This window comes from Ascaphus truei, chromosome 6 (genome assembly GCF_040206685.1).
Source record: "Ascaphus truei isolate aAscTru1 chromosome 6, aAscTru1.hap1, whole genome shotgun sequence".
NCBI lineage: Eukaryota > Metazoa > Chordata > Amphibia > Anura > Ascaphidae > Ascaphus > Ascaphus truei.
The window spans coordinates 20,843,227-20,871,027 of NC_134488.1; the positions used below are offsets into that span (position 1 = coordinate 20,843,227).

General features: G+C 46.6%; 1 protein-coding gene across 1 annotated transcript; it reads left to right on the forward strand.

The window, feature by feature from the left end:
- Positions 1-423: 423 nt before the first annotated feature.
- Positions 424-26,757, forward strand: CTNNBIP1 (catenin beta interacting protein 1). Its single transcript, XM_075603569.1, has 5 exons — positions 424-577; positions 9,863-9,914; positions 10,717-10,830; positions 12,269-12,359; positions 25,037-26,757. Exons 3-5 carry the CDS (start codon positions 10,735-10,737, stop codon positions 25,093-25,095), a joined length of 246 nt encoding a protein of 81 aa, XP_075459684.1. The 5' UTR covers positions 424-577; positions 9,863-9,914; positions 10,717-10,734; the 3' UTR covers positions 25,096-26,757.
- The last annotated feature ends 1,044 nt before the right edge of the window (positions 26,758-27,801 follow it).

The following is a 27,801-nucleotide window of genomic DNA, read 5'->3' on the forward strand; positions in this document are numbered from 1 at the left end:
ACCGAATAATGGCAGAGACACAGAATAATGGCAGTGACACAGAATAATGGCAGTGACACAGAATAATGGCAGTGACACAGAATAATGGCAGAGACACAGAATAATGGCAGAGACACCGAATAATGGCAGAGACACAGAATAATGGCAGAGACACCGAATAATGGCAGAGACACCGAATAATGGCAGAGACACCGAATAATGGCAGAGACACCGAATAATGGCAGAGACACAGAATAATGGCAGAGACACAGAATAATGGCAGAGACACAGAATAATGGCAGTGGGCACAGTGCTGTGCTTGCTATGAGCGATGCTCAGGAATGTCACATCCTATGAGGTTATTACACTGTATCCCGGCTCCTCCACCAGGCCCCGCCCCCTCCCGGACCAGGCCCCGCCCCCTCCCGGACCAGGCCCCGCCCCCTCCCGGACCAGGCCCCGCCTCCCCCCTCCCCGGCCGGTGACTCCCAGGCACAGCCTGATCCCCGCTGCAGACAGGCCGGAGCCTCCCGACACCGGGACCGGGAGAGGAGCCGGATACAGGCGGCCTGGGAGCGCGCTGCGGCTGCACAGCCAGGTGAGGGTTCGTGCTCCCCACCGGGGGTCCGGCTTCCGGCCTCTCTCCCCCCCCCCCCGGGCTCCGGCCTCTCTCCCCCCACCCCTCCCTCCCCGGGGGTCCGGCTTCCGGCCCGGGACTGCTGCTGCTGCTGCTGCCCCTTTGTTTGTGCTTCTCAGTATGGAGGAGTGTGCCCGGCCCGGGGAGCCGGCCTCCCCCTATACCGGCGGGTTACACCCCATGCCTCCTATAGAACCACAATCACACCTCCACATCGCCTCATATATAACCGCAGTGCCTCGTATATACAGCCATATATATATATTATCCCGGATATATACACACACAGTGACTAACCCACCTGCTTATCACTATATTTTTAGACCTAAACATCCTGCTTATCTTATTTTCTCATATATACTGTGTACATGCCTCCATTGCTAACACACACACACACACACACACACACACACACACACACACACACACTCACGCTCTTCGGTATTAGGTGATACCTTTTTTATTTTTTTATTTGGACTAGCAATTGATGTCATAGGACAAGCTATAGAGAGTTCTCCTCTCTTCCTCAGGTCGGCAATACTGATATATATATATTCTCCTGACAACCTCCTGCTTATCCCTATTTTCCTATATATCCCCTACAATACCAATATACATTAAATCTACTGCCCCCTATATACCAATACATCAAATGTGTGCCCCATCCCTCATATGGCACTGTGCGAAACTGGCGGCCTCCATATACAACTGCGCATACTGCACCCCTCCTTATACCATTGCACGCCCCCCTCCCCGTATACCACTGCGGAAATTGCAGCCACCCCATATACAACTGCGGCTTCCTTATATACCACTGGGGAAACTGCAGCACCCCCGTCCGTATACCCCTGGGAAACTGCGCCCCCCCCCCCCCACATACTACAATGTGAACACCCCCCCCCCCCACATACTACTACTATGTGAAATCTGGTTCCTTCCCGTATATCACAATTTCAAATCTACTGTCGCCTTTGTACTGTTACATCTGCCCCTATATACCAATGTATTCAATATACTACCCCCTATGTACCGGTGCGTTAAATATATTGCCCCCTGCAGTATGCAACACTTACATAATATTTCCTACTTAGCCACACTACCTTGTGTATGTGGTGTGTGTGTGTGTGTGTGTGTATATGTGTGTGTGTATATCATATAATACGTGAAAGGTAAAGAGACAAAGGCACTCAGCAGTTCAGTAATGAAAAAAATTATTAAAGTACACAAATACTTGCACAAAAAGTCCAACGTTTCGATCCCGGAGAGAGATCTTTATGCACCCCCCTTGATAAAGATCTCTCACCGGGATCGAAACGTTGGACTTTTTGTGCAAGTATTTGTGTACTTTAATACATTTGCTGAGTGCCTTTGTCTCTTTACCTTTCAGGTATTATATGCTATATATATTATATGCTGTGTATTTTTATGACTTTAGCATCAGCTATTACTACTCCACCACTGGAGTGCAGGAGATAGAGATATATATATATATATATCTATCTCTATCACACAGAAGATTAAGACAATCTCCAAAAGTAGCACTCTAAATATACCACAGAATAATCAAATATAGAAAAAAGACTAGGAGTCAAAGTAGAAAAAAAGAAATTATATATATATATATATATATATATATATATATATGTATGTGTGTGTGTGTGTGTGTGTGTGTGTGTGTATATCTGTCAATATCTATATATCTATATCAGGGCCCCGCTTTTCGGCGATCTGCTGATATGGCGGCACCGAGATGGGACCGCCATCTTGGATCCTCAGTCACGCATGCACAGAACGGGCGGGTGCACCCGGCGCGCATGCACAGACCGTAGTTTGCGCGCGCAGACCATAGGTCGCGCATGCGCAGAACTGCAAAAATGCCGATTTGCGCATACAAAATCGCCGGATCCGCTTTCCGGCGATTTTCACTATACGGCGGGCCCCTGGAACGGAACCTGCTGTATACCCGGGGCCCGTGTGTGTATATATATGTGGTTTTTTTTTTTACCCACACCCACCCATCACATACAAAAGGTAGAGTATACACACACGCACACACACACACACACACTATTAGCACTGCATCCCTACATAAATCACTCTTCTGTAACATGTGCACTGACCCTCTTTGTACCCACACTACAATTTCTGCTATTTAAACATATGTACACCTAATGTCTGTAAAAGCAAAAAAACTTTTTACCAATAGTATATACAGTAACTTTCACATCCCCTATATCGGCGATTCCCAACCTTTTTTGTTTGGAGAAACCCTTGAAGTATTTAGAAAAATTTCGGGGAGCCCCTATCTGGCTGACACATTAGATTCGACAGCGGTAAATCACAACATTTCACACCTCACGAGCCCCCTCTATTTCCCACCCTCTACCCATGTATTTCTCTCCCCTCCGTCTCACTCACTCTTTTCCTCATTCACCCACCCCCATAAATACATATAACCCCACCCTGCAATACATTTTAAAAAGACCCCCACTCCTCCAATACATATCTTCCCCCAATACCCCCTCATCATCCTCATTTTTGGTCCCTACTGTACCCTCTGACTGTTTTGTGTCCTTGATGCTGAACATCTGTTTATTGCAAATTATGGTGCAATACTGGGGTCAAAATATGCTCTATAAGAGAAACAAATCCCATACAAAAACAGGGTATTTTTCTTTGCTATCCATACTGCAAATGGTTACCCCGTTTCTGCCTGAATACAAAGGGGCCAATGAGTGAGGAGAAGGGAGGGTGGGTGAGGTGCCCCGCTGACGCTGCGTGTGATCACAGCCGCACATCTCCCCTCCCAGTGTGCACATGGACGGTCACTGGAGTACGGCAAGCGCAGGGGGCGGGGATTTCAGATCCCGGCCCTCGCGTGGCGCGGAAGTCTTTCTCTCCCCGGTCGCTTTCGCCTGTCAGCTGGGAAACATGGACTCGTGCAGGGGGGTTTGCTGGTTACCGGTGGGTGCGCTGCTGCAGGCGATTTGGCCCCCCACATGCCTACCTTAGGCGGGAGGAGAGGCTGGTATCCTGTCCTGCGGTTGCCGGCAGTGGACAGGAGGAGGCGGCGGCGACCAGAGCAGTCAGGGCTGCACGCACGCGCTCTAGCAGGCACCGAAAGTGCTGCGCTACTACAGCGCCCTCCTGCAGTCCTGACCTGAGAGCGGGGTGGGGGGGGTGAGCCATGAGCGGGCTCGGGAAAGGTTGGGGGGAAATCCAGGAAAGCCGTCACAGTGAGTGCAGGCGGGCCGTCCGTAGGCCGAACCCAATGGACTGCTCCGCAGAACCCTGGTTGGGAATCACTGTCCTATATCGTCACTAAAGCTCTCACACCCATTAACCTCCAAACTTTGACTCCTGCTCAAAACCACTGATCTGATTGTACCTGCGGCTGACACATTTTTAACGACATATTTCTCGTCTCCAACACCCATGGGCACATGTAGCATTACTTGATCTCTACATGCACATGCAATAAGAAGCTTTGCTATTGTATGCTTTCTCACCTTGCATCAAGTATATTTATCTCTGTTACTTGCATCACATGGTTGGGGTTGTCTAATTCTGGCATGCCAGAGCAGGGGTGGCCCACTCCAGTCCTCAAGGGCCACCAACCGGTCAGGTTTTAAGGATATCCCTGCTTCAGCACAGGTGACACTGCTTGAGCTCTGGATTTGTCTGGGGGGGGGGGGGGCGGGCGGTTGCAGAGGCCCCACTCTCTCTTCCCCGAGGCATTTAAATTAAATGCCGGGGCATCGCGAGGCCCCTGCAACTCTAAAACTTACCTGGGCGCTCAGAACGGAGAGGAGCAGGCGGGGGGAGGGGGGGGGCAGCAAATAAAGTTTGCGCGCCCCTGTTTTAGAGACTTCTATACATGATCCCCATAGTCTTCATTGTCTAGGTGTCATCAGGGCTCCAAAGAAACACTTGGATGGAAAAGTGGGGGTGACATGTGGAGTTGAAAGACTTGTGCAAGGCGTTGTTGGGGTGCCGCTTTGGCAAGCAATGCGGCTATTGACAGCTCTTCTGAAGAGGTTCTTCCGAAGGGGCAGTCTTTCCTGTGCTGGCCCCTGCGGTGGACTGGTTGCAGGTAGTTATTTTTTGAGCCCTGGGTATCGTGATCCCATTATGAGCTGGTTGATACAGAAGATCTCCCTCTAAACTGTTTTAGCAACCACATTTCTGCAACGTGTCAGCTTTCTGTAAGGCCAGAATTAGGTAGTTTGGAGTGTTGATGGTTTGGCTGTTGAACATTGTGTGGTTAAATGTTCTGGGCACTGAGCTTTCTCCAGTCCCCTGTCCCAGGTGGCATTCAGTGTAAGAGTCCAGCAAAATAAGTTGCTGTACAGTCTTGTTTTACAGACTGGATCTCAACAGGACTGTCATTCACAAATAGACAGCTGGCTGTTTTGGCTCTTGCAACCGACATAGTCTTTTGCTGGGAGAAAACATATAGAGTCCCCAGCTGCTTGTAGCTGAAGGTCAGGGTGAGGTTTGAAGCATCACTTCCAGCAGGAAACCATGGGTCTCCTACACATGCTCACATATGTTCTACTTTTAGATAACTTCATATAAATTGTGGTCATCCAAACCCTGCTACCCTCTGAAATAGGCATCAGTGTTTGTGCCCCTTAGTGTTACATGCCAGGCACATTGCTTATACCCTGGCAATAATGCGTATATGATGCTTCCTATAGACTACTGGAAAGCAAAATGCCACGATCTGTCTGCTCGCAATTAGGGGTATAACATCCTTTCACTTCCTTGCACCTTATTAGGTTGAGTGAGTATAAATATAAGAGGTGTTGTCGGATCTGAGTGGAGAGAGTTCTTGGGATGACATCCAGCATGGTAGGAGCAGCTGCTCACTCAGTTTACACAGCACTACACATGGTAAAAGCAGCATGTCCTCTCGATCTTCTAAGTCCGTTTTGGGGACCTCCAACAAAAATCGTTAACATCAGAATAAAAATATGAGAACAGGTGGCATCAACATGTATGGAAACACTTTATCAAGGCCATCTCTGAGGAGCCTCTACCAAAATATTGGGGTCTCTGCGGGTGTGTTTTTTTCAGGATTTGTATATCATGCCGCCTTATTTAAAAAAAAAAAACATATATATTTTTTTTTTTTTTATGTAGAACATCCTTTTGTAAGATAGTCTTATTACGCCTTTGTGTGCACATATATTTGTGACCACATTTATAATGTCCAAAATAAAGATTGCAGCCATGAAAACCTAGGTGTCCACTAACACATGAGAGATAACGGATAGATAGAATTTCAAGTTCTACCGTTTCCAAAAAGGTCATGGAAGTCTTCGGGGTTACTGGTATAAAGTCAGAAACGGAGAGAATAGATGACTGAGTTTCTCTTGCTTTTAGACGAATGACAGCTGGCATATCTGAAGTTTAAGAAACATCATCGGATATTTATATCTCTATCCTAACACCTTACCTCACTGCCTCAGTGTCGGAAAGGTGGCAACGTGTGTTCAAGAAAATGTGTGGTGACATTTGTGTTGCTAGCTTTAACCACTATGACCGCTTGAACAATATACCTGGCTAAAGTGGGAAAGGTACAACATGCAAATGAGGCCAGAATGGCAAGTAAGGCCTCAACCCCCAAATATAAAACACCGAAAAGCAATGGGCCCTCATTCTACAGAAGCTGCCGTCTCAAAGCCCTTGACATCATTCAAGATGAAGGCAGAGAGTGCTAAGAATCTCTGGAGGTTAAACAAAAGCGTTCATTCACACCTAAACCTGGCTACCTACGAACTCTTAAAGATTACATGTGATATTGTTGGCCTTGGTTAAGAAAAGATAAAGGCCTTTTTGTAATAGTAATATAATGGGTGTCTGGCTGTGAGCTCAGAGGTACAGTGGAGTAGGCTTCATCGTTAACAAGAGATGAAGAAACCATATGGTCGAGTGTGAAAATCCATCAGAAAGAGCAGCCAGTATCGCCATTCAGTTAACAGAGATACAGGCTTCAAGTGATCCAATTATATGCTCCAACATCAAGTCACGCAGACAACGAAGTGGAAAACTTCTACCATGAAATCAACCAACTTAGCAACAAAGGAAATTGTTACCGAGGTAGTTCTGGGAGATTTCGGTGCAAAGATTGGTGCACATCAGAAAGACGAAGCATCAGTTGGCAAGTATGGTTACGGTAACTGGAATGAGCGTGGGGACAGATTGGTAGAATTGGCAGAATGTGAAATCTTTTACAACATGAATGAATTCGTCAATAATAATCCAAATGGAAAATGGACGTGGAATGGAATCAAGAATAAAAGTGACTATATCCTAGCTAACCACAAACACGATTGAAAATTGGTGATCCGGTGAAGGAGGAGGAACGGAGCACAGCCGTGCATAAAATGGATGTCCGGGGCTACAGCGTAGTACTAATAAAAAGGTGTTTAATGAAGAATTGATAGCATGGTACAGACAGAATAAAAAAACTACTCTTAGGCGTTTCACGCTATACACAGCGCTTCGTCAGAGAGTATACAAGTGTCTGAGTTACTCTGTCGCTTTGATCTTTCTCTACAAGCAAGCTTATCAACATCTATTGTTTATGCAACTGGTTACACATTTTTTTGTAGCACCGTTTTTATGGAACTTAGTTCTGCTGTTTTATATGATTGAAAACTGCACAGTCCTTAACCGTTTTGACAGGAGGAGTGATCCCCTATTCAGATTTAGCGATTTGTTCGCTGCAAATTACATCTGCTTGGAAAGAAGAAAACTGATTAAAAAGACACAATCATCATCAATAACCTCAAAGCAGAGAATTTCAACTACAACTGAAAAACCACTTCAGCTTGCTTGCTTGACATGCATGGGGGGACTTAAATAATTACGTATCAAGATTTTAATCGGAAGCACAGAAAAAACTGGAGGAATCGCTAACAAAAAACAAGATAAGAAAATATCGGGTGGGGGGGGGAAGCAATTACTGAGACAAGAAATGAAACAATCCCAAGACGCAAGAATAACAATGTCATATGCAGAGCTGTGTAAGACAATCTGCAAATATATACATGACGATATAAGCACATTTAACTGCGATAGGGAGAGGAAAACTATTGAAGATAAAAGATTAAGACGAAACAGCGACTTGGGAAGAAGCAAACCATTGTACTCAAACAAGACAATGGATCAACCATAAAAGACCGTACACTTACCATAAATAGACTTATACATTAAATTGTACGAGAACGCAGATAACATGGGGCATAAGCCAGCGAGAAGAAACCACCAATGAGGTACTATGCGCCTGGGAAGGCCCCTGGGGAAGATGGCATTACAACTTAAATCTTGATAGAAGCTGGGGAAGAAGTAGAGAAAATCCTTTACACACTCCTTACATGTTGCTTGAACAGGAAATTTCCAGAGCAAAGTCATAGTTATCGTTATTCATAGCAAAGGAGACATATAAGACCATAAGAACTGCAAACGGATCAGTCTACTTCCAATCACTTAGAAGATTTTTACAAAGCTACTTCCTGATCGGCTGCAACAAACTCTGGACTTCACCCAGCCTAGAGAACATGCAGGATTTTGCCATGGATACGAAACAATCGACCACAGCCAGAGTACAATAACGGATTTTCTGAAGTAAGGAACACGATCGACCTCACAGCTTGGGATTCGTAGATTACCAAAAAGCATTTGATTCTGTCTGCGCCTCAGCAGTCCTAGATGCATTAAGAAGACTGTTGTAGAAGCATATAATGAAATTACAAAGAACATTTCCGAGAATGCCACTTCGACCCTTAGATTACGTCAAGATACAATCAAGATAAGGATCATTAAGGGAGTGTGACTGGGAGACACCATGTCAGCAAAGCTTTTCCCAGCAACATTTGAAGAATTGTCCAAGACCTTCTTGCATTGGGAGGAAAAAGGAGTAAAAGTTAACGGTGGACATTATTATTTTTGCCACTAGTCCAGATGACCTTCAGCAACAAATCGGAGAACTCGTCCAAGCAAGTAGGAAAGTGGGCCTCCATATAAAATTTGGCAAGACCAAAGTGATCAACAAATGTGTGAATTCTGCAAAGATCGAAATAAATGGAATAGTATTAGAGGTCATCAAAGATTGTCTACCTTGGCCACCAACTAACTATGGGTGGGAATCTTTTGAATTAAATCAATCTGAAGATGAAATGGTGTGCCTTTTGGAAGAAACACAATATTTTAAGGGATCCTTCTACTGTGCATCAAGAGGAATAAATGTGACCAATGTATTCTGCTTCTGATCATGTACGAATAGGAAACATGGACCCTAAATGCGAAGGTAATGTAGAAGCTTTTGACAATGCAAAGCCGTATGGAGAGATGTATGATGGGTATTACCCAAAGAGACAGGAAAAATAATTAATGTGTTTGAAACCAAACAAAAGTCAAATGGCAGTGGGGCGGACGTGTCACAAGAAGAAATGACCAGAGTTTGGAGAAAGATGGTACTTGACTGGGTTGCAAAAGAGATTAAAAGACCAAGACGACGACCAAAAGTAAGGTGGGAGGATGCAATCAGAAAACTTTTTGCGCAACATGAAGAGAAGCTGCAACCACAGTACCTGGAAGATTATTTGGGCAGCCTATTAATATCCACGTGTTCTGTCATGCAGGGATAGAAAATGTTAGTTTTGATTTCCATTTGTTTTTTTTTTTTTATTGAGCAGCACAATATAGGTGTGTCCAGTTATGGATTTGGGGTATTACTAAGAAAATGGTATACTAAAACAGTTGAGATGCATCCGGCTCCTCTACAGGAGAAGTCTCTTTTATATAGCTGGATTGTAACCTGGTGGAGTAACCAGTATAAAATGACAATGACCCATGGTGTCCCTCTTCATCCTGTGTTTAATGTGTCCCTTTTAGGCTCGTTTACTCTTCACTCAGTCCTTCAGTTCATATCTTTTAACACCCCCACTAATCGCTGATTTCTGGCTTGGGCCCACACCAACATGTGTGACTAAACCTACTGTTCAACTGTCTTTATTCTGACCGGCAGTGTCTTTCTTATTCCTTTCCAAGTACAAAAGCCACAGGTTAATATTATTTATAAGCTATTTTACTAGGAAAAAATACATCACTACCTTGTTTTCAAGTATGACCTGGAGTGTCGGCAAGTGTACCGCAATGCAATTTTATGCATGTCCAAACAATACTTAATACTTTATTCAATGACCGGGATTAAATGTTAATGTACTTGTGTTACAGGGTACATCTGTCTCGTCCCACCGGCTGAATATCCAGGGTCTTTCCGCAACAGGTTAGTAAATGAGATCCGAACACACGAACAAGTCATTGACGTCCGAGGTCCATCAAATGTGCTAATCAAACCGTATAATTAAGTCAATCTATTTCTCTCCTCATTAAGCCTGAACAGAATGTCACACGGCTGGCTTTTCTCCCCATTCCTTTGTGGAGTGTCTGCAATTAAAATGGCTTGTTAATGTTTTATAAGGAAATGTTCTCTGCTCGGCTTTCTATTAAAGTCGCAGAGCAACGGGCAGCATTTCCTTACCTGTGATATGCGGGAAATATAGTACGTCTTATTGCCTAGAATCTGAATTTAATTTGGTCTCTAGTGAGAGAGAGAAATTAGATGCGGTTTCTGTTTTATTGTACTTTTTCACCCTTTCTCTGCCAGAGCAGGCCCCATGCTGTGTTGATAGCCCTTCAGTTGCCAGCAGGACTAAGTAGATTGAGCCCAAGTAGCCCTTGCTGAGGTCTTTAAGTTATGATGCTTGGATACAGTTCTGCTGTAAAGCAGTTAAATGTAGTGCATAGCGAAAGTTGGTGCATCTGGGAGCTTGTCTTGGCACTGGAAGGCTTTATGAAGTAGTCTTTCACTTAACTTTTCCATATGATTTCCTTATTTAATCCCATTTGAGTCGGGTTTCTCCTTCAGTCATGGAATGGGCTTAATAAAAGTAGTGGTTCTCTGGGTGTAAAACAAACGGCTCCTTGAATTACTTCTTGGTCTCCTTGTTCTTGCCAGGTGGGTGTGTGACTGTTTGTATCCTCATAGACCCCCTCATGACTCCTGTTTTTATACCCGGTTCTTGCAGAGAGCAGGGGCAGGGGGCATGAACCGCGAGGGAGCCCCCGGGAAGAGTCCGGAAGAGATGTACGTTCAACAGAAGGTGCGAGTCCTGCTCATGCTACGGAAGATGGGTTCCAACGTGAGTAGTCTTTGTGTTGTGTGATGGGAGGGGAGCCTGTGAGTCAGATGGCACGAGAGGGAGAGAATGGACAATGGAGTAGTATGTGTTCTTGGGGCAGTAGGTTCTGGCGGAAAAAATGGGAGGAAAAGATGGTGTCCAGACAAATATAATACGAGCAATGTTTATAGCGCTTGTTAAAAATACCTTATAGAGGTGCAATGGTACAAGTAGGACTGCTCTATCGACCCTTACAAACCTACTGCGAAAACATCACAAAATTCAATCAAAAGATAAATATTGTTGGGGGGGGGGAAGCAGATAATAGGTTTACGTCTTCTACATTGCTCAGAAGATGCTGTTATGTAGATCAGACAGGCTAAAAGCTACAGCCTGTGAGTCACGCTAGTCCCATATGTGTTCTGGAGACATGGCAGCCTCTGTGGCACCTTGAGCAAGTCTGTCTCTCTGTAGCTCTTCTACCAACCCTTAGATCTGGGGTAGCCGGCTCCTGTCCTCCAGGGCCACCAGCAGGTCAGGATTTCAGGATATTCCCGCTTCAGCACACGTCAACAACTGAGCCACCTGTGCTGAAGCAGGGATATCTTGAAAACCTGACCTGCTGGAGTTGGCTACCCTTGCATTACACTAAAGTGGTGGTCCTAGTAGTTGGTAGACCTGCTTATCCTGATGGATGGTCTGTGCGTTCCAACAGGGCCATTTTAATGTACCCTGGCAGCCATGTTCGATTTCACAGAGTATTCTGGGGAGGTAGGGCGAGTTCATTTATTCGTACCTTTGCAAACGAAGATCACTTTGACATGCAGTGTTGATTTATGAGGGAACAATGAATGCTTGCATGGGAATAATGCTGCTTTAAACTCTCTTGAGAATCACCCAGGACATTCTACAGACAGAAGACACACAGCAATGAGCAAATATAGGTGTTAAGGCGCTCAGTGGCAGGGTGTTTGACGTATTATTTTTAGATGATATATTTTAAAGCTGTAACAATGGCGACTTCTGATAATTTGCCCGGGGCTATCATAAGGTGAATTCAATTTATACTGAAAGGTTTTTGGATAACGATTCATTCTGCTTATATTGCTGTACTTGGCTAATTGCAGTGTATACTGGAAGAAGACTAGTTGGGCTATGTAAGAAAAGGCCATAACGCAGTCAGAATACAGAATTCTTACTATTGCTAGTATTATTACTGTGGTACTGCGACTACTATTAATGCTGCTTTTTATCAGCCATGTCCCTTTCTCCCATTGGGGGATATTTGTAGGTATGAGGCTGACCATAGGAGTCAGGATGAGATCAGGCCCAATGATTAAGACCACCCAGCATGTTCAGGCTAGACAGGCTGGCTACCCACCCAGTGCTCTCTGCTGCCCTCCCTAGTTGCCACCTATCCCATTTTCTGAGCCTTTAGTAACTGCCTTTCTTCTCACAGCTCACCCCCAGTGAGGAGGCCTTCCTGCGCTCGTATGCTGGGGTGGTAAACAGCCAGCTCAGCCAGCTGCCCCAGCACTCTATCGATCAGGGTAAGTAAACGCCGTTAGAAATCTCTCAATGCAGCTTCCATAGTAGGAAGAAAAGGGTGACTAGCCAATGACTGAGCCTCCTGTGCTGAAGCAGGGATATCCTGAAAACCTGACCTGTTGGTGGCCCTTGAGGACTGGAGTTGCCCACTGCTGACCGAGGGTGCTACTATATATAGCAATCAGTGCAGTGTGTAGCAGTGAAACCTTAGGTTACGCTTATCGTACTGGCTACAGCGACCCGTGACATCACACGTCACCGCCTCTGTAGCGAAAGTTGCACTCTGGTGTGCGATGTTGCTGGCGGCAGGGACTGTGTGATTGGCTACTGCCAGTCACGTGGTGCGGCTGTCTCTGTAAATATCAAATTCTTTTGACTACAGCGATTTTGGACGTGTGACGTCACACGTCGCCGTCCCGCCCACTATGGGCGGTTGCTACGGACTACATAGAGTTGTTTTGCGGCTGCACGCCGTCGCTGTAGCCAGGACTATAAGCGCAGCCTTGAGCTGCGTCCGCGCTGCCGCTGAGCGCGCTTAGTGCGTTGAGTTCAATGAATGTCAGTGTCCGGCCACGATCGCGCGTGCTCGTACACTCTCGGGTGCTTGGCGAGACAGATGAAATTAATTTCCAGGCGCGCTGAAGGGTCACATGACCTTCAGCAACAACAAAAAATCTATGCAGGACAGCCGAGCGCTCGTGCTGGGAGAGTTGGGGACGTCACCGCTCTCAAGCAGGAGCCTCGTCCAGGCTGAGAGCTTGCGAGCGCGCCATCACAACAATTAAAGTAAATTGCTGTGTTCAAGCTGCATGTGAGCGCACGGCACTCAGCTGCTTGACTAGAGCAGTCATTTTCATTTGGCCTCCCTCCCTAGCCGCAGCCCTAAGGTTGCAGTTTTGGGTTCTACCAAGGTGATTGACGCCTTACAATAAGACTTATTTGTTTGCTCTGGAAATGTTTGTCAACACTGAACTTAAACCGTGTGTGTGTGTGTGTGTGTGTGTGTGTGTGGTGTGTGTGGTGTGTGTGGTGTGTGTGGTGTGTGTGGTGTGTGTGGTGTGTGTGGTGTGGTGTGTGTGTGTGTGTGTGTGTGTGTGTGTGTGTGTGTGTGTGTGTGTGTGTTTAACGTATTAAACATTACATCTGCTTCAGACACTGATGCAATTCACTGCAATGGCCACCAGATGTCTCTGCAGTTCCCTTTAACAACCCTGTTTTCCCTGTTTTTCAGGTCAGCTGTCAGCTCTTCAGCTTCATGTATTTTTTCATTGTTACTTTGGAGCTATTGCTTATCTATTTGCACTGACACAACTATCTGTATGAATTGTTGAAGCTATAGGGAATTTACTGGTTCTTGTAATATTGGTTTTAATGTGTTAGCCCTCTTTTTTATTTTATTTTCTACTAAAACCTTTCACTGCGTCACTTCCCATGTAAAATCTACCTTCGGATTGGCATTTGGAGATGCCTTTTAGATGGGTGCAGAGAATGTTATGGGGTAGGCACTTGCTATCAGCCTCCAATTCTTCTATTCATGCAGACTTCTTGGCGTTGCCCATATCCCTGTCCTGCTAGTGTGAAGGGAGGCCTTGCGTACAAGTTACAATGTGTATGGCTTTGGTCCTTGTCATCTTTTTTTTTTTTTTGTGTGTGTTCATGTGACATTTTGCTTCAGAGGTTGTGTATTGGGACTTCACAATTAACCGGCCAGAATGGATTCCTTTCACCCCAATTGGTGCCTCCTGTGGGATCTCTCAGCTCGGGCTTGGGACATCCTGGTTGGCTTATTCCGTTGTCATGAATATTCGAAGTCTGTTCTGCTGCTTAGCTGTCAGAACATCTCTCTAGATCAGTGGTGCTTAACTCCAGTCCTCAACCCCTCTCCCCCAAAGACGTCATGTTTTCAGGATATACCTGCTTCAGCACAGGTGACTCAATCAGAGGCTTAGTCATCGACTGAACCTCTGATTGAGCCACCTTTGCTGAAGCTGGGATATCCTGAAAACATGACCTGTTGGAGGGGCTTGAGCACCATTGATCTAAATCACCCTTTGTACTCAGTCTTGAAGACGAGGGTTTCGTGGCTCAAAGATGGGTTGTTGGGTGTGATCCCTTTTACCAACATGAAAGTTCTTTATAAATTAAATTCTAGTGTGAAGTCCTCTTCTCCAGAATCAATACAGCTACTAGAACAAATCCTAAGAGTCCCTAAAAATAGTATTTTACATTAGTATCTCAGCAAAGTAAAAATACCACTTGACCTCATCCATATGCTTTGGTCCTGTCCGAGAGTGGTCCCGATTTGGGAAACTATTAGGGACTGGTTACAACGGATCCTCGAGTTAGAGATCCCCCTGGACCAGTGGCTGTTCCTTGTGGGCAGGCGGCCTCAGGACATGTCGAGAACGACACACAAATTGGTCATGCACTTTGCGACCGCCACCCGGTGCGAGATCGCGGCTTTATGGAAGCGAAATGAGATCCCAATTATCCCCAAAATTAGGAATCGAATTTGGCACGTTTGTCAGATGGAACAGTTGACGAGTTGGGTCAACGACTCTGGCACTAAATTTCTAAAAGTCTGGGACCCGTGGTTAGCCCAAACCGATATCATCTCAGGGGTGGACGCCGCTACAATTCTGCACTAATAATAACAAATGCGTTCTCCTTGGAGGTGACTGACATGACAAAGACATAGGAATTTAATAGATAGGCCCCCCCGTCAGGTTCGCTAAGAGATAGATTTAACTAAGATGAGTTGCCGTCGCCCTGGCACGGGCAGTTTCACCTCCAGAAGTTCGCAGGATCACTCCCCCACCCCCTCCCCTCTGTGTCCCTCCCCCAGTCCGGTGAGTCTAGTACGTCTTGTCTTGATTCTCTGTTTAATGTTAGTTTATTGCTGATGCATTTGTCGATTTGTTAAAAGTGGCTTGTCTATTATATACGCCAATGGGAGGTGAGATTCTGTATATTGGATACCCACAAATAAAAAATGAAAGTTGAAAAAAAAAAAAAAAAATACCACTTGTGAGCACAGTCACATGGCTCAGACAGGTCTGCACCCGGCTTTTCACCATTCTCTTGGGCTTAGTCCTCACTGGCTGCTGCAGTGCTCGCTATGGCGGGCGCTGCAGGGACAAGAGCCGCCTCTCAATGGGGCCGCCGCGTGGCGAGTTTTTCTTCCAGGCCCGAAAATTGAGATGGACACGGGTGATGGAGCGCCAGGCCACGCCCCCCTGTGTTTCAGCCAATGAGGGCGAACCTGCTGGGTGACATCATGGCTGTGCCCCCATCACGCCCCCCCCCATCTTTCCCCCTGCAGCTCTCTGCAGACCGGGGAACTCTGCTTCACGCGCCGCCAGCCTCGCAGGCATCAGGGCCGTAGCCTTAGTATACAATGCTTCCTACTGCAGCTTGGGATTCTGGGAAATAACATGCACATGTTGTCCTTTTGGCCCAGATAGTGCAGATCCTTCACAGAAGTTGTGCAAACCTTGTTGTTTCTATAAGACAATGAGATGTAAGGAGCTGTGCCCTTTGTTAGGCTGTTGTAGAACTGTCTCGGGGGTCTGTTCACCGGGAGGGAGCAGTACATGAATTGCAAGGACTGTCTCGGGATCTGTTCACCGGGAGGGAGCAGTACATGAATTGCAAGGACTGTCTCGGGGATCTGTTCACCGGGAGGGAGCAGTACATGAATTGCAAGGACTGTCTCGGGGGTCTGTTCACCGGGAGGGAGCAGTACATGAATTGCAAGGACTGTCTCGGGGGTCTGTTCACCGGGAGGGAGCAGTACATGAATTGCAAGGACTGTCTCGGGGGTCTGTTCACCGGGAGGGAGCAGTACATGAATTGCAAGGACTGTCTCGGGGATCTGTTCACCGGGAGGGAGCAGTACATGAATTGCAAGGACTGTCTCAGGGATCTGTTCACCGGGAGGGAGCAGTACATGAATTGCAAGGACTGTCTCAGGGATCTGTTCACCGGGAGGGAGCAGTACATGAATTGCAAGGACTGTCTCGGGGATCTGTTCACCGGGAGGGAGCAGTACATGAATTGCAAGGACTGTCTCGGTGATCTGTTCACCGGGAGGGAGCAGTACATGAATTGCAAGGACTGTCTCGGGGATCTGTTCACCGGGAGGGAGCAGTACATGAATTGCAAGGACTGTCTCGGGGATCTGTTCACCAGGAGGGAGCAGTACATGAATTGCAAGGACTGTCTCGGTGATCTGTTCACCGGGAGGGAGCAGTACATGAATTGCAAGGACTGTCTCAGGGATCTGTTCACCGGGAGGGAGCAGTACATGAATTGCAAGGACAGTCTCAGGGATCTGTTCACCGCGAGGGAGCAGTACATGAATTGCAAGGACTGTCTCAGGGATCTGTTCACCGGGAGGGAGCAGTACATGAATTGCAAGGACTGTCTCGGTGATCTGTTCACTGGGAGGGAGCAGTACATGAATTGCAAGGACTGTCTCAGGGATCTGTTCACCGGGAGGGAGCAGTACATGAATTGCAAGGACTGTCTCAGGGATCTGTTCACCGGGAGGGAGCAGTACATGAATTGCAAGGACTGTCTCAGGGATCTGTTCACCGCGAGGGAGCAGTACATGAATTGCAAGGACTGTCTCAGGGATCTGTTCACCAGGAGGGAGCAGTACATGAATTGCAAGGACTGTCTCGGTGATCTGTTCACCGGGAGGGAGCAGTACATGAATTGCAAGGACTGTCTCGGGGGTCTGTTCACCGGGAGGGAGCAGTACATGAATTGCAAGGACTGTCTCGGGGGTCTGTTCACCGGGAGGGAGCAGTACATGAATTGCAAGGACTGTCTCGGTGATCTGTTCACCGGGAGGGAGCAGTACATGAATTGCAAGGACTGTCTCGGTGATCTGTTCACCGCGAGGGAGCAGTACATGAATTGCAAGGACTGTCTCAGGGATCTGTTCACCGGGAGGGAGCAGTACATGAATTGCAAGGACTGTCTCGGTGATCTGTTCACCGGGAGGGAGCAGTACATGAATTGCAAGGACTGTCTCAGGGATCTGTTCACCGCGAGGGAGCAGTACATGAATTGCAAGGACTGTCTCAGGGATCTGTTCACCGCGAGGGAGCAGTACATGAATTGCAAGGACTGTCTCAGGGATCTGTTCACCGGGAGGGAGCAGTACATGAATTGCAAGGACTGTCTCAGGGATCTGTTCACCGCGAGGGAGCAGTACATGAATTGCAAGGACTGTCTCGGTGATCTGTTCACCGGGAGGGAGCAGTACATGAATTGCAAGGACTGTCTCGGGGATCTGTTCACCAGGAGGGAGCAGTACATGAATTGCAAGGACTGTCTCGGTGATCTGTTCACCGGGAGGGAGCAGTACATGAATTGCAAGGACTGTCTCAGGGATCTGTTCACCGGGAGGGAGCAGTACATGAATTGCAAGGACTGTCTCAGGGATCTGTTCACCGGGAGGGAGCAGTACATGAATTGCAAGGACTGTCTCAGGGATCTGTTCACCGGGAGGGAGCAGTACATGAATTGCAAGGACTGTCTCGGTGATCTGTTCACCGGGAGGGAGCAGTACATGAATTGCAAGGACTGTCTCGGGGGTCTGTTCACCGGGAGGGAGCAGTACATGAATTGCAAGGACTGTCTCGGTGATCTGTTCACCGGGAGGGAGCAGTACATGAATTGCAAGGACTGTCTCAGGGATCTGTTCACCGCGAGGGAGCAGTACATGAATTGCAAGGACTGTCTCGGGGGTCTGTTCACCGGGAGGGAGCAGTACATGAATTGCAAGGACTGTCTCGGGGATCTGTTCACCGGGAGGGAGCAGTACATGAATTGCAAGGACTGTCTCGGGGATCTGTTCACCAGGAGGGAGCAGTACATGAATTGCAAGGACTGTCTCGGTGATCTGTTCACCGGGAGGGAGCAGTACATGAATTGCAAGGACTGTCTCGGGGATCTGTTCACCAGGAGGGAGCAGTACATGAATTGCAAGGACTGTCTCGGTGATCTGTTCACCGGGAGGGAGCAGTACATGAATTGCAAGGACTGTCTCAGGGATCTGTTCACCGGGAGGGAGCAGTACATGAATTGCAAGGACTGTCTCAGGGATCTGTTCACCGGGAGGGAGCAGTACATGAATTGCAAGGACTGTCTCAGGGATCTGTTCACCGGGAGGGAGCAGTACATGAATTGCAAGGACTGTCTCGGTGATCTGTTCACCGGGAGGGAGCAGTACATGAATTGCAAGGACTGTCTCGGGGGTCTGTTCACCGGGAGGGAGCAGTACATGAATTGCAAGGACTGTCTCGGTGATCTGTTCACCGGGAGGGAGCAGTACATGAATTGCAAGGACTGTCTCAGGGATCTGTTCACCGCGAGGGAGCAGTACATGAATTGCAAGGACTGTCTCGGGGGTCTGTTCACCGGGAGGGAGCAGTACATGAATTGCAAGGACTGTCTCGGGATCTGTTCACCGGGAGGGAGCAGTACATGAATTGCAAGGACTGTCTCAGGGATCTGTTCACCGGGAGGGAGCAGTACATGAATTGCAAGGACTGTCTCAGGGATCTGTTCACCGGGAGGGAGCAGTACATGAATTGCAAGGACTGTCTCAGGGATCTGTTCACCGCGAGGGAGCAGTACATGAATTGCAAGGACTGTCTCGGGGATCTGTTCACCGGGAGGGAGCAGTACATGAATTGCAAGGACTGTCTCGGGGGTCTGTTCACCAGGAGGGAGCAGTACATGAATTGCAAGGACTGTCTCGGGGATCTGTTCACCGGGAGGGAGCAGTACATGAATTGCAAGGACTGTCTCGGGGGTCTGTTCACCAGGAGGGAGCAGTACATGAATTGCAAGGACTGTCTCGGGGGTCTGTTCACCAGGAGGGAGCAGTACATGAATTGCAAGGACTGTCTCGGGGGTCTGTTCACCGGGAGGGAGCAGTACATGAATTGCAAGGACTGTCTCGGTGATCTGTTCACCGGGAGGGAGCAGTACATGAATTGCAAGGACTGTCTCGGGGGTCTGTTCACCGGGAGGGAGCAGTACATGAATTGCAAGGACTGGGCTCCCTCACGTGTTAGATTCTTAGTTGCTCGGAAGAAGGGGGGGGGGGTTGCGAGGGAGCGAAAACATAGCAGCTTGCAGCAGAAATGTTTCATCACGGCTCCAGTGCTGCCAGCAAGTAAGATGTCAAGTTGGAGATGAGGAGAGCTGTGTTCTGTGCCCAAGTCACAGACATTCTGCTGGTCTCCAATCCCAGTACTTGGACAGTATCCATAGCAAGTCGATGAACAGGCTGTTATTATATAATAATAATTATTATTTTTTTAATTGAATAAGGCTGCAAAGAATTGGAAGGTATCTGCATAGTCCAAGACATTTTGGGTGGGTTCATATACTAGTAGTTTTTTGTTTTTATGGGTTTGCTGAAATACCGGCTGTACTATGGTTGGTTATTTGTCACAAATTGCGACCGTGTCCTATATAGTGAAGTAAATCGCGGCGGTAGAGGAGTGCATGCTGTGAGCAGCATGAAAAAGGAGACCATACCCTAAAGAGTTAACAATTGAAGCCAGGTATACAATTATGTTGCACAGCGGCACATTAAATATCAACATAAGTGTATATGGTCCAGACTGCTGCTAGAGCAGAGGGGGGAGGAGGGGGATACAAACAGGTCAGGTTTTCAGGATATCCCTGCTTCAGCACAGGTGGCTCAATCGGTCTTCGACTGAGCCACCTGTGCTGAAGCAGTGATGTCCTGAAAACCTGACCTGGTGGTGGTCCTTGAGGACTGGACTTACCCACCCCTGTCCTAGAGCTTTCTCTGGGAAATGGGCAAAGTGGACCTGAATCCCGTCCACCATAAGAGAAACTCAATATTATAATAAGCTAGAAAGGAAATGGGATTCTAGATGAGTGCATTGTGTCGACTGACTACATACTTCCACGCCAGCTCGGTCCTGTTCTCGTTTTTAATCCGACGTATCATGACATCTTGAAAAACACTGCTATATGTACCAGAATGCTTTCTGATTAGGAGTGAAGTCTTGAAAATAGTTTTGTTGGGTACGCAGTGGCTATGGCAAGTAAAGCAGATGATGGCAGTAGTGTGGGCGTGCAAGACGTAGGAGTGATTAGACATGGTGTTTGTATATATGTAGTATGGATGATCTTGCAAAAACACAAACTTTTTTACATTTAAACCATCGTTGATGTGGGTAATTACATTTTGTAGCTTCAATTTATTTGTTATCCTGTATAAAAAAATATATACGCACGCACGCACATGCACACACATGCGCATGCATGCACACATACACGCATGCGCGCACACATACACGCGCACACACACATACACACACATACTTGCCATCTACGTACATTTAACCCAGCGGTAGCCAACTCCAGTCCTCAATGGCCACCAACAGGTCAGGTTTACGAGATACCCCCGCTTCATCACAGGTGGCGCAGTCGAAGAGGATATCCTGAAAACCTGACCTGTCGGTAGCTCTTGAGGGCGGGGAGTCGGCCACCCCCTGATTTAACCAATATTTTTTTTTAAAAAGTCACTACCCGTAGTCCACATCGATCCTAGTTGGGGCTGCTGCTTTAATGGCTTTTGTTGGGGGAGGAAAGATGCCTGTGCCTAGGTTGCTGTGTGATCTGCAATCCTCATTATACATCCAAACGCTAACCTGCAGCTTTTCCTGCCCTCGCAGCTAAGCCAGTCTGTCTCCATAGCAACAGCAGAGCGGTCTCCTCGCTCCGCTGGTGACGGGGACCGTGTTCCCCTGTTGGTTTGTGCCTCTCCCTGCACACAGCTCATAATACAGAGCCACAGTGCAGGCTGGGTTATTTATTCTCTTTTCAGAGCCTCCTGATGCCTCCTGGGCCTTCAGGTTGTAAAACGGTGTTCCACACGGAGCTGTGCATCCCTTTTCCACTGATCCCCAAGGGGGGGGGGGGGAGCTGAGAGGCTATGTCTAATGTAGGATTGAACGGTATTGTATATTATGAGAAAAAAAGGGTTAACAATAGTGTTATACACGGATTCCCAACAAGCTCTGAGAAACACTAACCATTACCACATAAAACCATTACCACATTACCACATAATATATATATATACAGTGGTCGACAAATCACCAAAAAATCTACTCGCCGAACAAAAAAATCTACTCGCCACCTAGTACCACACACGTGCTGCTTGGGCCAATTGGAGCTCGCCACGATGTTAAATCCACTCGCCCGGGGCGTGCAAATGTATAGGTTTGTCGAACACTGTATGTATGTGTATATGTGTATATATATATGTGGTAATGGTTAGTGTTTCTCAGAGCTTGTTGGGAATCTGTGTATAACACTATTGTTAACCCTTTTTTTTCTCATAATATACACTATATAGTTTGACAAACCTATACATTTGCACGCCCCGGGCGAGTGCATTTAACATCGTGGCGAGCTCCTATTGGCCCAAGCAGCACACGTGTGGTACTAGGTGGCGAGTAGATTTTTTGGTGATTTGTCGACCACTGTGTGTGTGTGTGTGTGTGTGTGTGTGTGTGTGTGTGTGTGTGTGTGTGTGTGTGTGTATGTATATATATATATATATATATATATATATATATATATATATATATTAAATAAGAATTTTACATTTTAACCCAGGTGAGTGTTAGGACCTGCTTTCGGTCATGCCTTGTAAGTGGCAGCAGGCTTAAGACGCTTTTGCCAAAGGGTTCAGCTAAACGGCCCTTTTTACAAGAGATATATAGGTATTGCACTGTGTATTTTTGTCACATTGGAAGTAGCTTTTGGCATTTTTGTTTTTTGTTGTTAACAATAGTGTTAACTGTAGTCTCCATATTGGCCATTGATCAGTCCACGCTGCTGTGTTTTTTATTTTATAATTTTCCCTTTTAATATTTGCCTCAATACAATCCACACAATGATAAGTTGCCGATCGTCGAAGATTTGGCTCAGGGGTTCACTAAATGGCTGTCAGTGCAGCAGTAGAGGACCAAAGATCTGTCTGAAGATCACGTGACCAAGCAGTGCACTGGTATATAGAGGGCAAAGCTCAAAAATGGGTGTGCCAAAGCCTGGTTCAGAAGGGGATGTGACTTGGTAACTGGTTGCTATAGAAACAAATGTATTACATTATAATACATTAAAAATGTAATTCAGAGTTGTTAAAAAAAATGTAAACAAAAAAGTGCTACAAGTATTTTCTCATAGTACAGAACAGATTTATTTAGAGAAAAACCCATCCCGTTATAATATTGCTTGGGCTGCAGCTTTAAGTTCTGTACCACAATAGTAAATGAACACACATCCCTGTCCCACCCACTGGTCACTGGTGCGCTTACTGCTTTGTGACAGGCAAAGCTTTGCTGTGTTTGGAATGTGTTGCTGACCACACTAACAGAACACAGCGTATCTATACCTGCCTGCACAACTCCAGCCTTCGGGGGCCGCAAACAGGCCAGGTTTTCAGGATATCATGTATCCGTATGACTGAGCCACCTATTGAGCCAGCTGTGCTGAAGTAGGGATATCCTGAAAACCTGGCCTGTTTGCGGCCCTCGAGGACTGGCGTTATGCAGGCCTTATCTATACCATCCCTGTTATCGTTCCAATATCTACCCATGACCTAGTTTTAGTTGTGCTGCAAGCTAATCCTATAAATACCTGTTGCTGGGAGAATTGTGATGTGCTTTCTTTTAGCCTCTCTCCACAGAAACTGACGCTTCTCAAGCACAGCAGTATGGAGCACCATCCTGGTTGTAGGGCAGGGATGCTCCACTCCAATCCTCAAGCTCACCCCCCCCCCAACAGGTCAGGTTTTCAGGATGTCCCTGCTTCAGCACAGGTGGCTCAATCGACTGATTGTGCCACCTGTGCTGAAGGTGGGGTATCCTGAGAACCTGACCTTTTGGGGGGGGTGGGGGGGCTTGAGTACTGGAGTTGAGTACCCCTGGTTTAGGGTGCTTACTAGTATTGTTATCGTCGCCTTTTATTTGTAGAGCGCAGTACCACCAGAACAAAGCATAACAATAGTTGGAAACACTTTGTATAAACTCCACCACTGCGGCTACACTACTATTCTGTCACAGTGAGATTCCTTTAGCACAGCGTTACCCGTGAGACTGAATGAGAACACCCGTATTAATATAAAACAATATAAAACATGCAATATACCAGGAATTTTTTTTTCTGGAAGACGAAATGCATTTCACTATATATATATATATTTTTTATAATACTAAACCGTGACGAAGTTGGTTTGTTGTAAATGCATAAAATGAGCAAGTAAAGTCCTTTCTTTACAGCAGTCCGCCAGTATATATGATGCGTGGGTAACAGTCATTTTGGGGTTTTGTGTGGGTTTGATTGCTCGCTGTTTCCATTGCATTGACCCTGCTCCTATTGGTTGCAGTTCTAAACCTGCTGTTGGTGCGTTGTACATGTATCCATACTGTAAATGTATCAACATATATACACCCTGTGATAATGGAAGTATTATAGAGGGTTATATTTTAATCACTAATCCATCCAAGTTCTGTTCAGTTCCTACCTGATATTGTGTTGTCGGCACAAAGCCAAGTGGTCCAACTCCTGCACTTGTAGCTCGATGAAGGATTTTATTTTTACATGGAGAGTTAGCCTAACACCCTTTCATTGCCTGCAACGCTTTGCCAAGCGAAGTGTATATGTTAAAGATGTAAATTATCCTATAGCAAAGATTCCCCTTCATTCTGTTCTTGCCAATTAGAAATCCAGTGACATAACCTTTTTAGGTGTCGAAAAACAGAAGACTAGCGTCCTCCCATACCCAACTACCCTCTAGTCTGAGGCTGCGCTTATAGTGCCAGCGATGGTGACGTCAGGCTGCAGTCACTGGAAAAATCAAATTGACGTGACTTCCAGCGATCGTGACCAAGCGGTCGCTCCGTCGCGTCGCGCTTACTATAAGCACACGCGACAGCGGCAATACATTTGTTTTGCTGCGGTGTCACCGTCACTATAAGCGCAGCCTATGGGGCAGAACCATCAATCGCTGGTACGAGTTGGTGCACCTGATCCAGCGTGAACTCCCAGCAACTTGAATCGGAGTCAACGCCAGATCAGGCTCGCTCACTGGTACCAGCGCTGGATGGATCTGCCCCTTACACTAAAGGGTAGTTGGGCATCAATATAGAACAGGGGTGCTCAACTCCAGTCAAGTCCCCTCAACAGGTCAGGTTTTCAGGATATTTTAGCTTCAGCACAGGAGTCACCTGTGCTGAAGCTAAAATATTCTGAAGACCTGTTGAGGGGGCTTGAGGACTGGAGTTGAGCACCCCATATATAGAAGGACCCCAGTTTTCTGTTTGCTGACACCTAAGAAGCTTTTGCAATTCTATTCTACAAGGGTTTAAATTATAACGTGTTCATGTTGAAATGAAAGCCATCGGCTCATCTATTTAATGCACGGTTTAGCTCAGGCCATTGAAAAATAGCAGCTTAATTATGACCTTCTCCACTGTTATAACATTTGGGGGGTGTCTGTGTTCAGTTCAGTACTGCTAAGCAGTAAATGGTGGCATCTCGGAGGGGGTAGAAGCCATTGCAGTTGTTACCACTCACACCCCCTCTACCCTCATCTCCTGTTCTGCTTCAGGTGCTGAGGATGTGGTCATGGCCTTCTCCCGATCGGAAACTGAAGACCGAAGGCAGTAACGGGACCGCAGCCATTGCCAGACACCTGACCCGGAGCGCAGATGGGAGACACAGGCTGTGCAGCTGCTGCAGAGACATGGCCGCTTCCCTGGGTTCCCTGTCACACGCTCCCTAACCGTCCCCACGTTGTTTTTGCTTTGTACCCCCCAACTCCCTCAACCTCCAGCCTGCCCTGTAAAGCCGACCTGTTTGTGCTTCCAGATACGGCACAAAGGAGGCGATTCACGCAGCCCGGCTCTGGCCAGCACAAGCCCCATCTGAAGGACAGCGGCCTAACGCAAGGGGAACAGACTTGTTTATCAGCGTTTGGTTTCGCAGCTGACGGACGCCTCCTTGTTTTCATAGTTTTACGTTTCACCTTTTCCCTCACGCCAATTCCTGGAACGAGGCCGTCGCTGAGACTCCTTACGAATACGACTCCGCTCACTGAGCTGGAAAAACATGCTGATTTTTACAACTGGAAGCCTAAATGGGATAGCTGCTACTGAGCGTCTCCGCTCCCCCCAGTCGCTATTTTTACATTGACACTTTTTTTAATTCTTCTTTTTTTTTTTTTTTTTTATGTTGGCGCTTTTGGCTGTTACGACACTGTGTTTTCGACTTGAAAGAAGTGAGCTTTTTGCAATATTTATTACAAGCGTGGGGGAATGATGGGGGGAAAAATGTGCTTTTTGTAAAAAAAAAAAAAATTTTTTTTTTTAGTTTAAGGATTGGCTGAAGCAAAAGGCATGTGAACGTCTTTGTGTAAACCCTTTACTGCCAGAGGGACCTGGCAGATTAAGGGTTAAGTATATATCTGTGCGGGGGGGGGGGGCGCAGAAGGGCACAGCATTCCCTGAACCCTTTTGCTCTTCAGCCCTAATGTGCAAAGTCACTGCTCTGCAATCTGTCATTTAGTCTGTGGCTGTTTTTCCCACTGTGTCTGTTTTTGTGTGTCCCGGGTTGTTTTAATGGTGCGATTTATTGATGACATTTAGTGGGGTAGGAGTTTAATGAATGGCGAGTGGATAGCGCAAAGACTAGACTGGGATATGTACCCGTGGCTCTTGATGTCGGTTTGCCAAGCAATCCATATCTAATGTGCATTAGTGATCATTAAAGCTGGGCTCATTGGTTACGTATGTTTGAAAACCTGGCCTGTTACCCCTCAAGGACGGATCTTGAGCACCCCTGGTTATATCCCACTCAACATTTTGTTATGACAAATTAATGAAGTATCCTGAACATTAACTGCTATTTTAATAAACCCTTTTCAAGGGCACTGGGCAAATTCCATTTTCTAGGAGTTTTTATTTTATCTTTTTTAATTGTTTTTAGGAGGATAAGGACGTGACAGGTGTATATGAATTATCCAAATTGTAGGCCAACCTGACCTGTTGGTGGCCCTTGAGGACTGGAGTTGGCCGCCCCTGTTGATAAGCCCTTGCTGCTTCTGGAGAGGCCTGCTACACTTTGCAATGGCTCGCATGCCTCTCAGCAGCACATGGGTTAAATTGTCGAGCAGTATTCCTCTTCTGTTTGTCCCAGAACTAATCATGCAAATCTCACTCTGCGCCCCCCCCTTCCAACGTCCTCATGTTTGGACAGTGGGGAGAGGTGGAAGCGAGTGTATTCTTACTAAATGTAAATGGTAACGAGATCCATAAAACTGCTTTTAATCCTTTGGTGGCATTGTAATGGCTATATCTTAAAGAAAAGACAGATTGTGTGATATATATCTCTCATCTGATGAGAAAGTGTTTGCGGGTCTGCTCAGCTCTAGGAAGAGACTGCAGACAAGTTGTTACACGAAGATCAAATGAAATTTGGTGTTGTGTGGATTCGTAGCTTCAGGTTGATTCCTGCGAGAACATACGCTGAAATAGCCGTCACCCACTGCACAGCAGGGTTTGCAATTAGAAAAAGAATCAATAAAGGCTGCTATTACTCCTCTCAGGAAGCCCTCTTTAATTCATTAGTGGATCTTTCATTTTTCAGTGTCTCCCTCCCCCTCCCCGCAAACTTAAACTTTTACCCTTAAGCCCTAGTTAAGGCGTGCTGCTATGGGAACCCTTCAGTTAACTATTCAGACCTTGGATGTGTACCGCTCACACATCAAGTGAAGAAACAACCTTTCTAAGTATAGGACATCACGGCAATGGGTTTTTGGGAGCGTGATCTCCTCCCAAATGTTGAAGTAGAAAGTGTTTTTTTGTTTTTTTTATTTATAGAAAGTGTGATTTTTTGGGGGGGGGGTTTTATAGCTGCAATACTGTAGAAAGTACAGTAGGGCCCTGCTTTACAGCGTTCCGCTAATACGGCGTTTCCCAATGTATACCCATATTCATTAGGTTTGGCGTTTGTTCCGTTTTTCCAGCGATTTTCGGCATGACGCGCTCAGCAGCTGAGTACCCGGCTGTCACTAAACAACAGGTTTAGCGCCTGCGCAACTCCTTGTCGGGTGCCATTTGTCAGCGAAAAAGTCAGTTTACAGCTCTGCATCTCTGTTTTCAAAGGTACAATACAGTACGGCCTCGCTTTACAGCGATTTCCACTTTACGGCAGCGGGCTGGAACAGAACCCACCGTATGAGCGGGGCCCTGCTGTAGAACAATGGTACAGACTGCCAATGTGAAATGCCCAAGGTCACAAGGACTAGGTATTGATGTTAGATGGTGGTATCTGGATAACATAGCAATACATTAGCTGCTCAGGTGACCCTCCCCC

What these genes read in the sequence shown, in the direction of transcription:
- CTNNBIP1 (XM_075603569.1), top strand. Translation starts at nt 10,735, where the DNA reads ATGAACCGCGAGGGAGCCCCCGGGAAGAGTCCGGAAGAGATGTACGTT. An exon ending in TACGGAAGATGGGTTCCAAC is followed by an intron (nt 10,831 to 12,268) that starts GTGAGTAGTCTT and finishes TTCTTCTCACAG; the next exon opens with CTCACCCCCAGTGAGGAGGC. An exon ending in CCAGCACTCTATCGATCAGG is followed by an intron (nt 12,360 to 25,036) that starts GTAAGTAAACGC and finishes GTTCTGCTTCAG; the next exon opens with GTGCTGAGGATGTGGTCATG.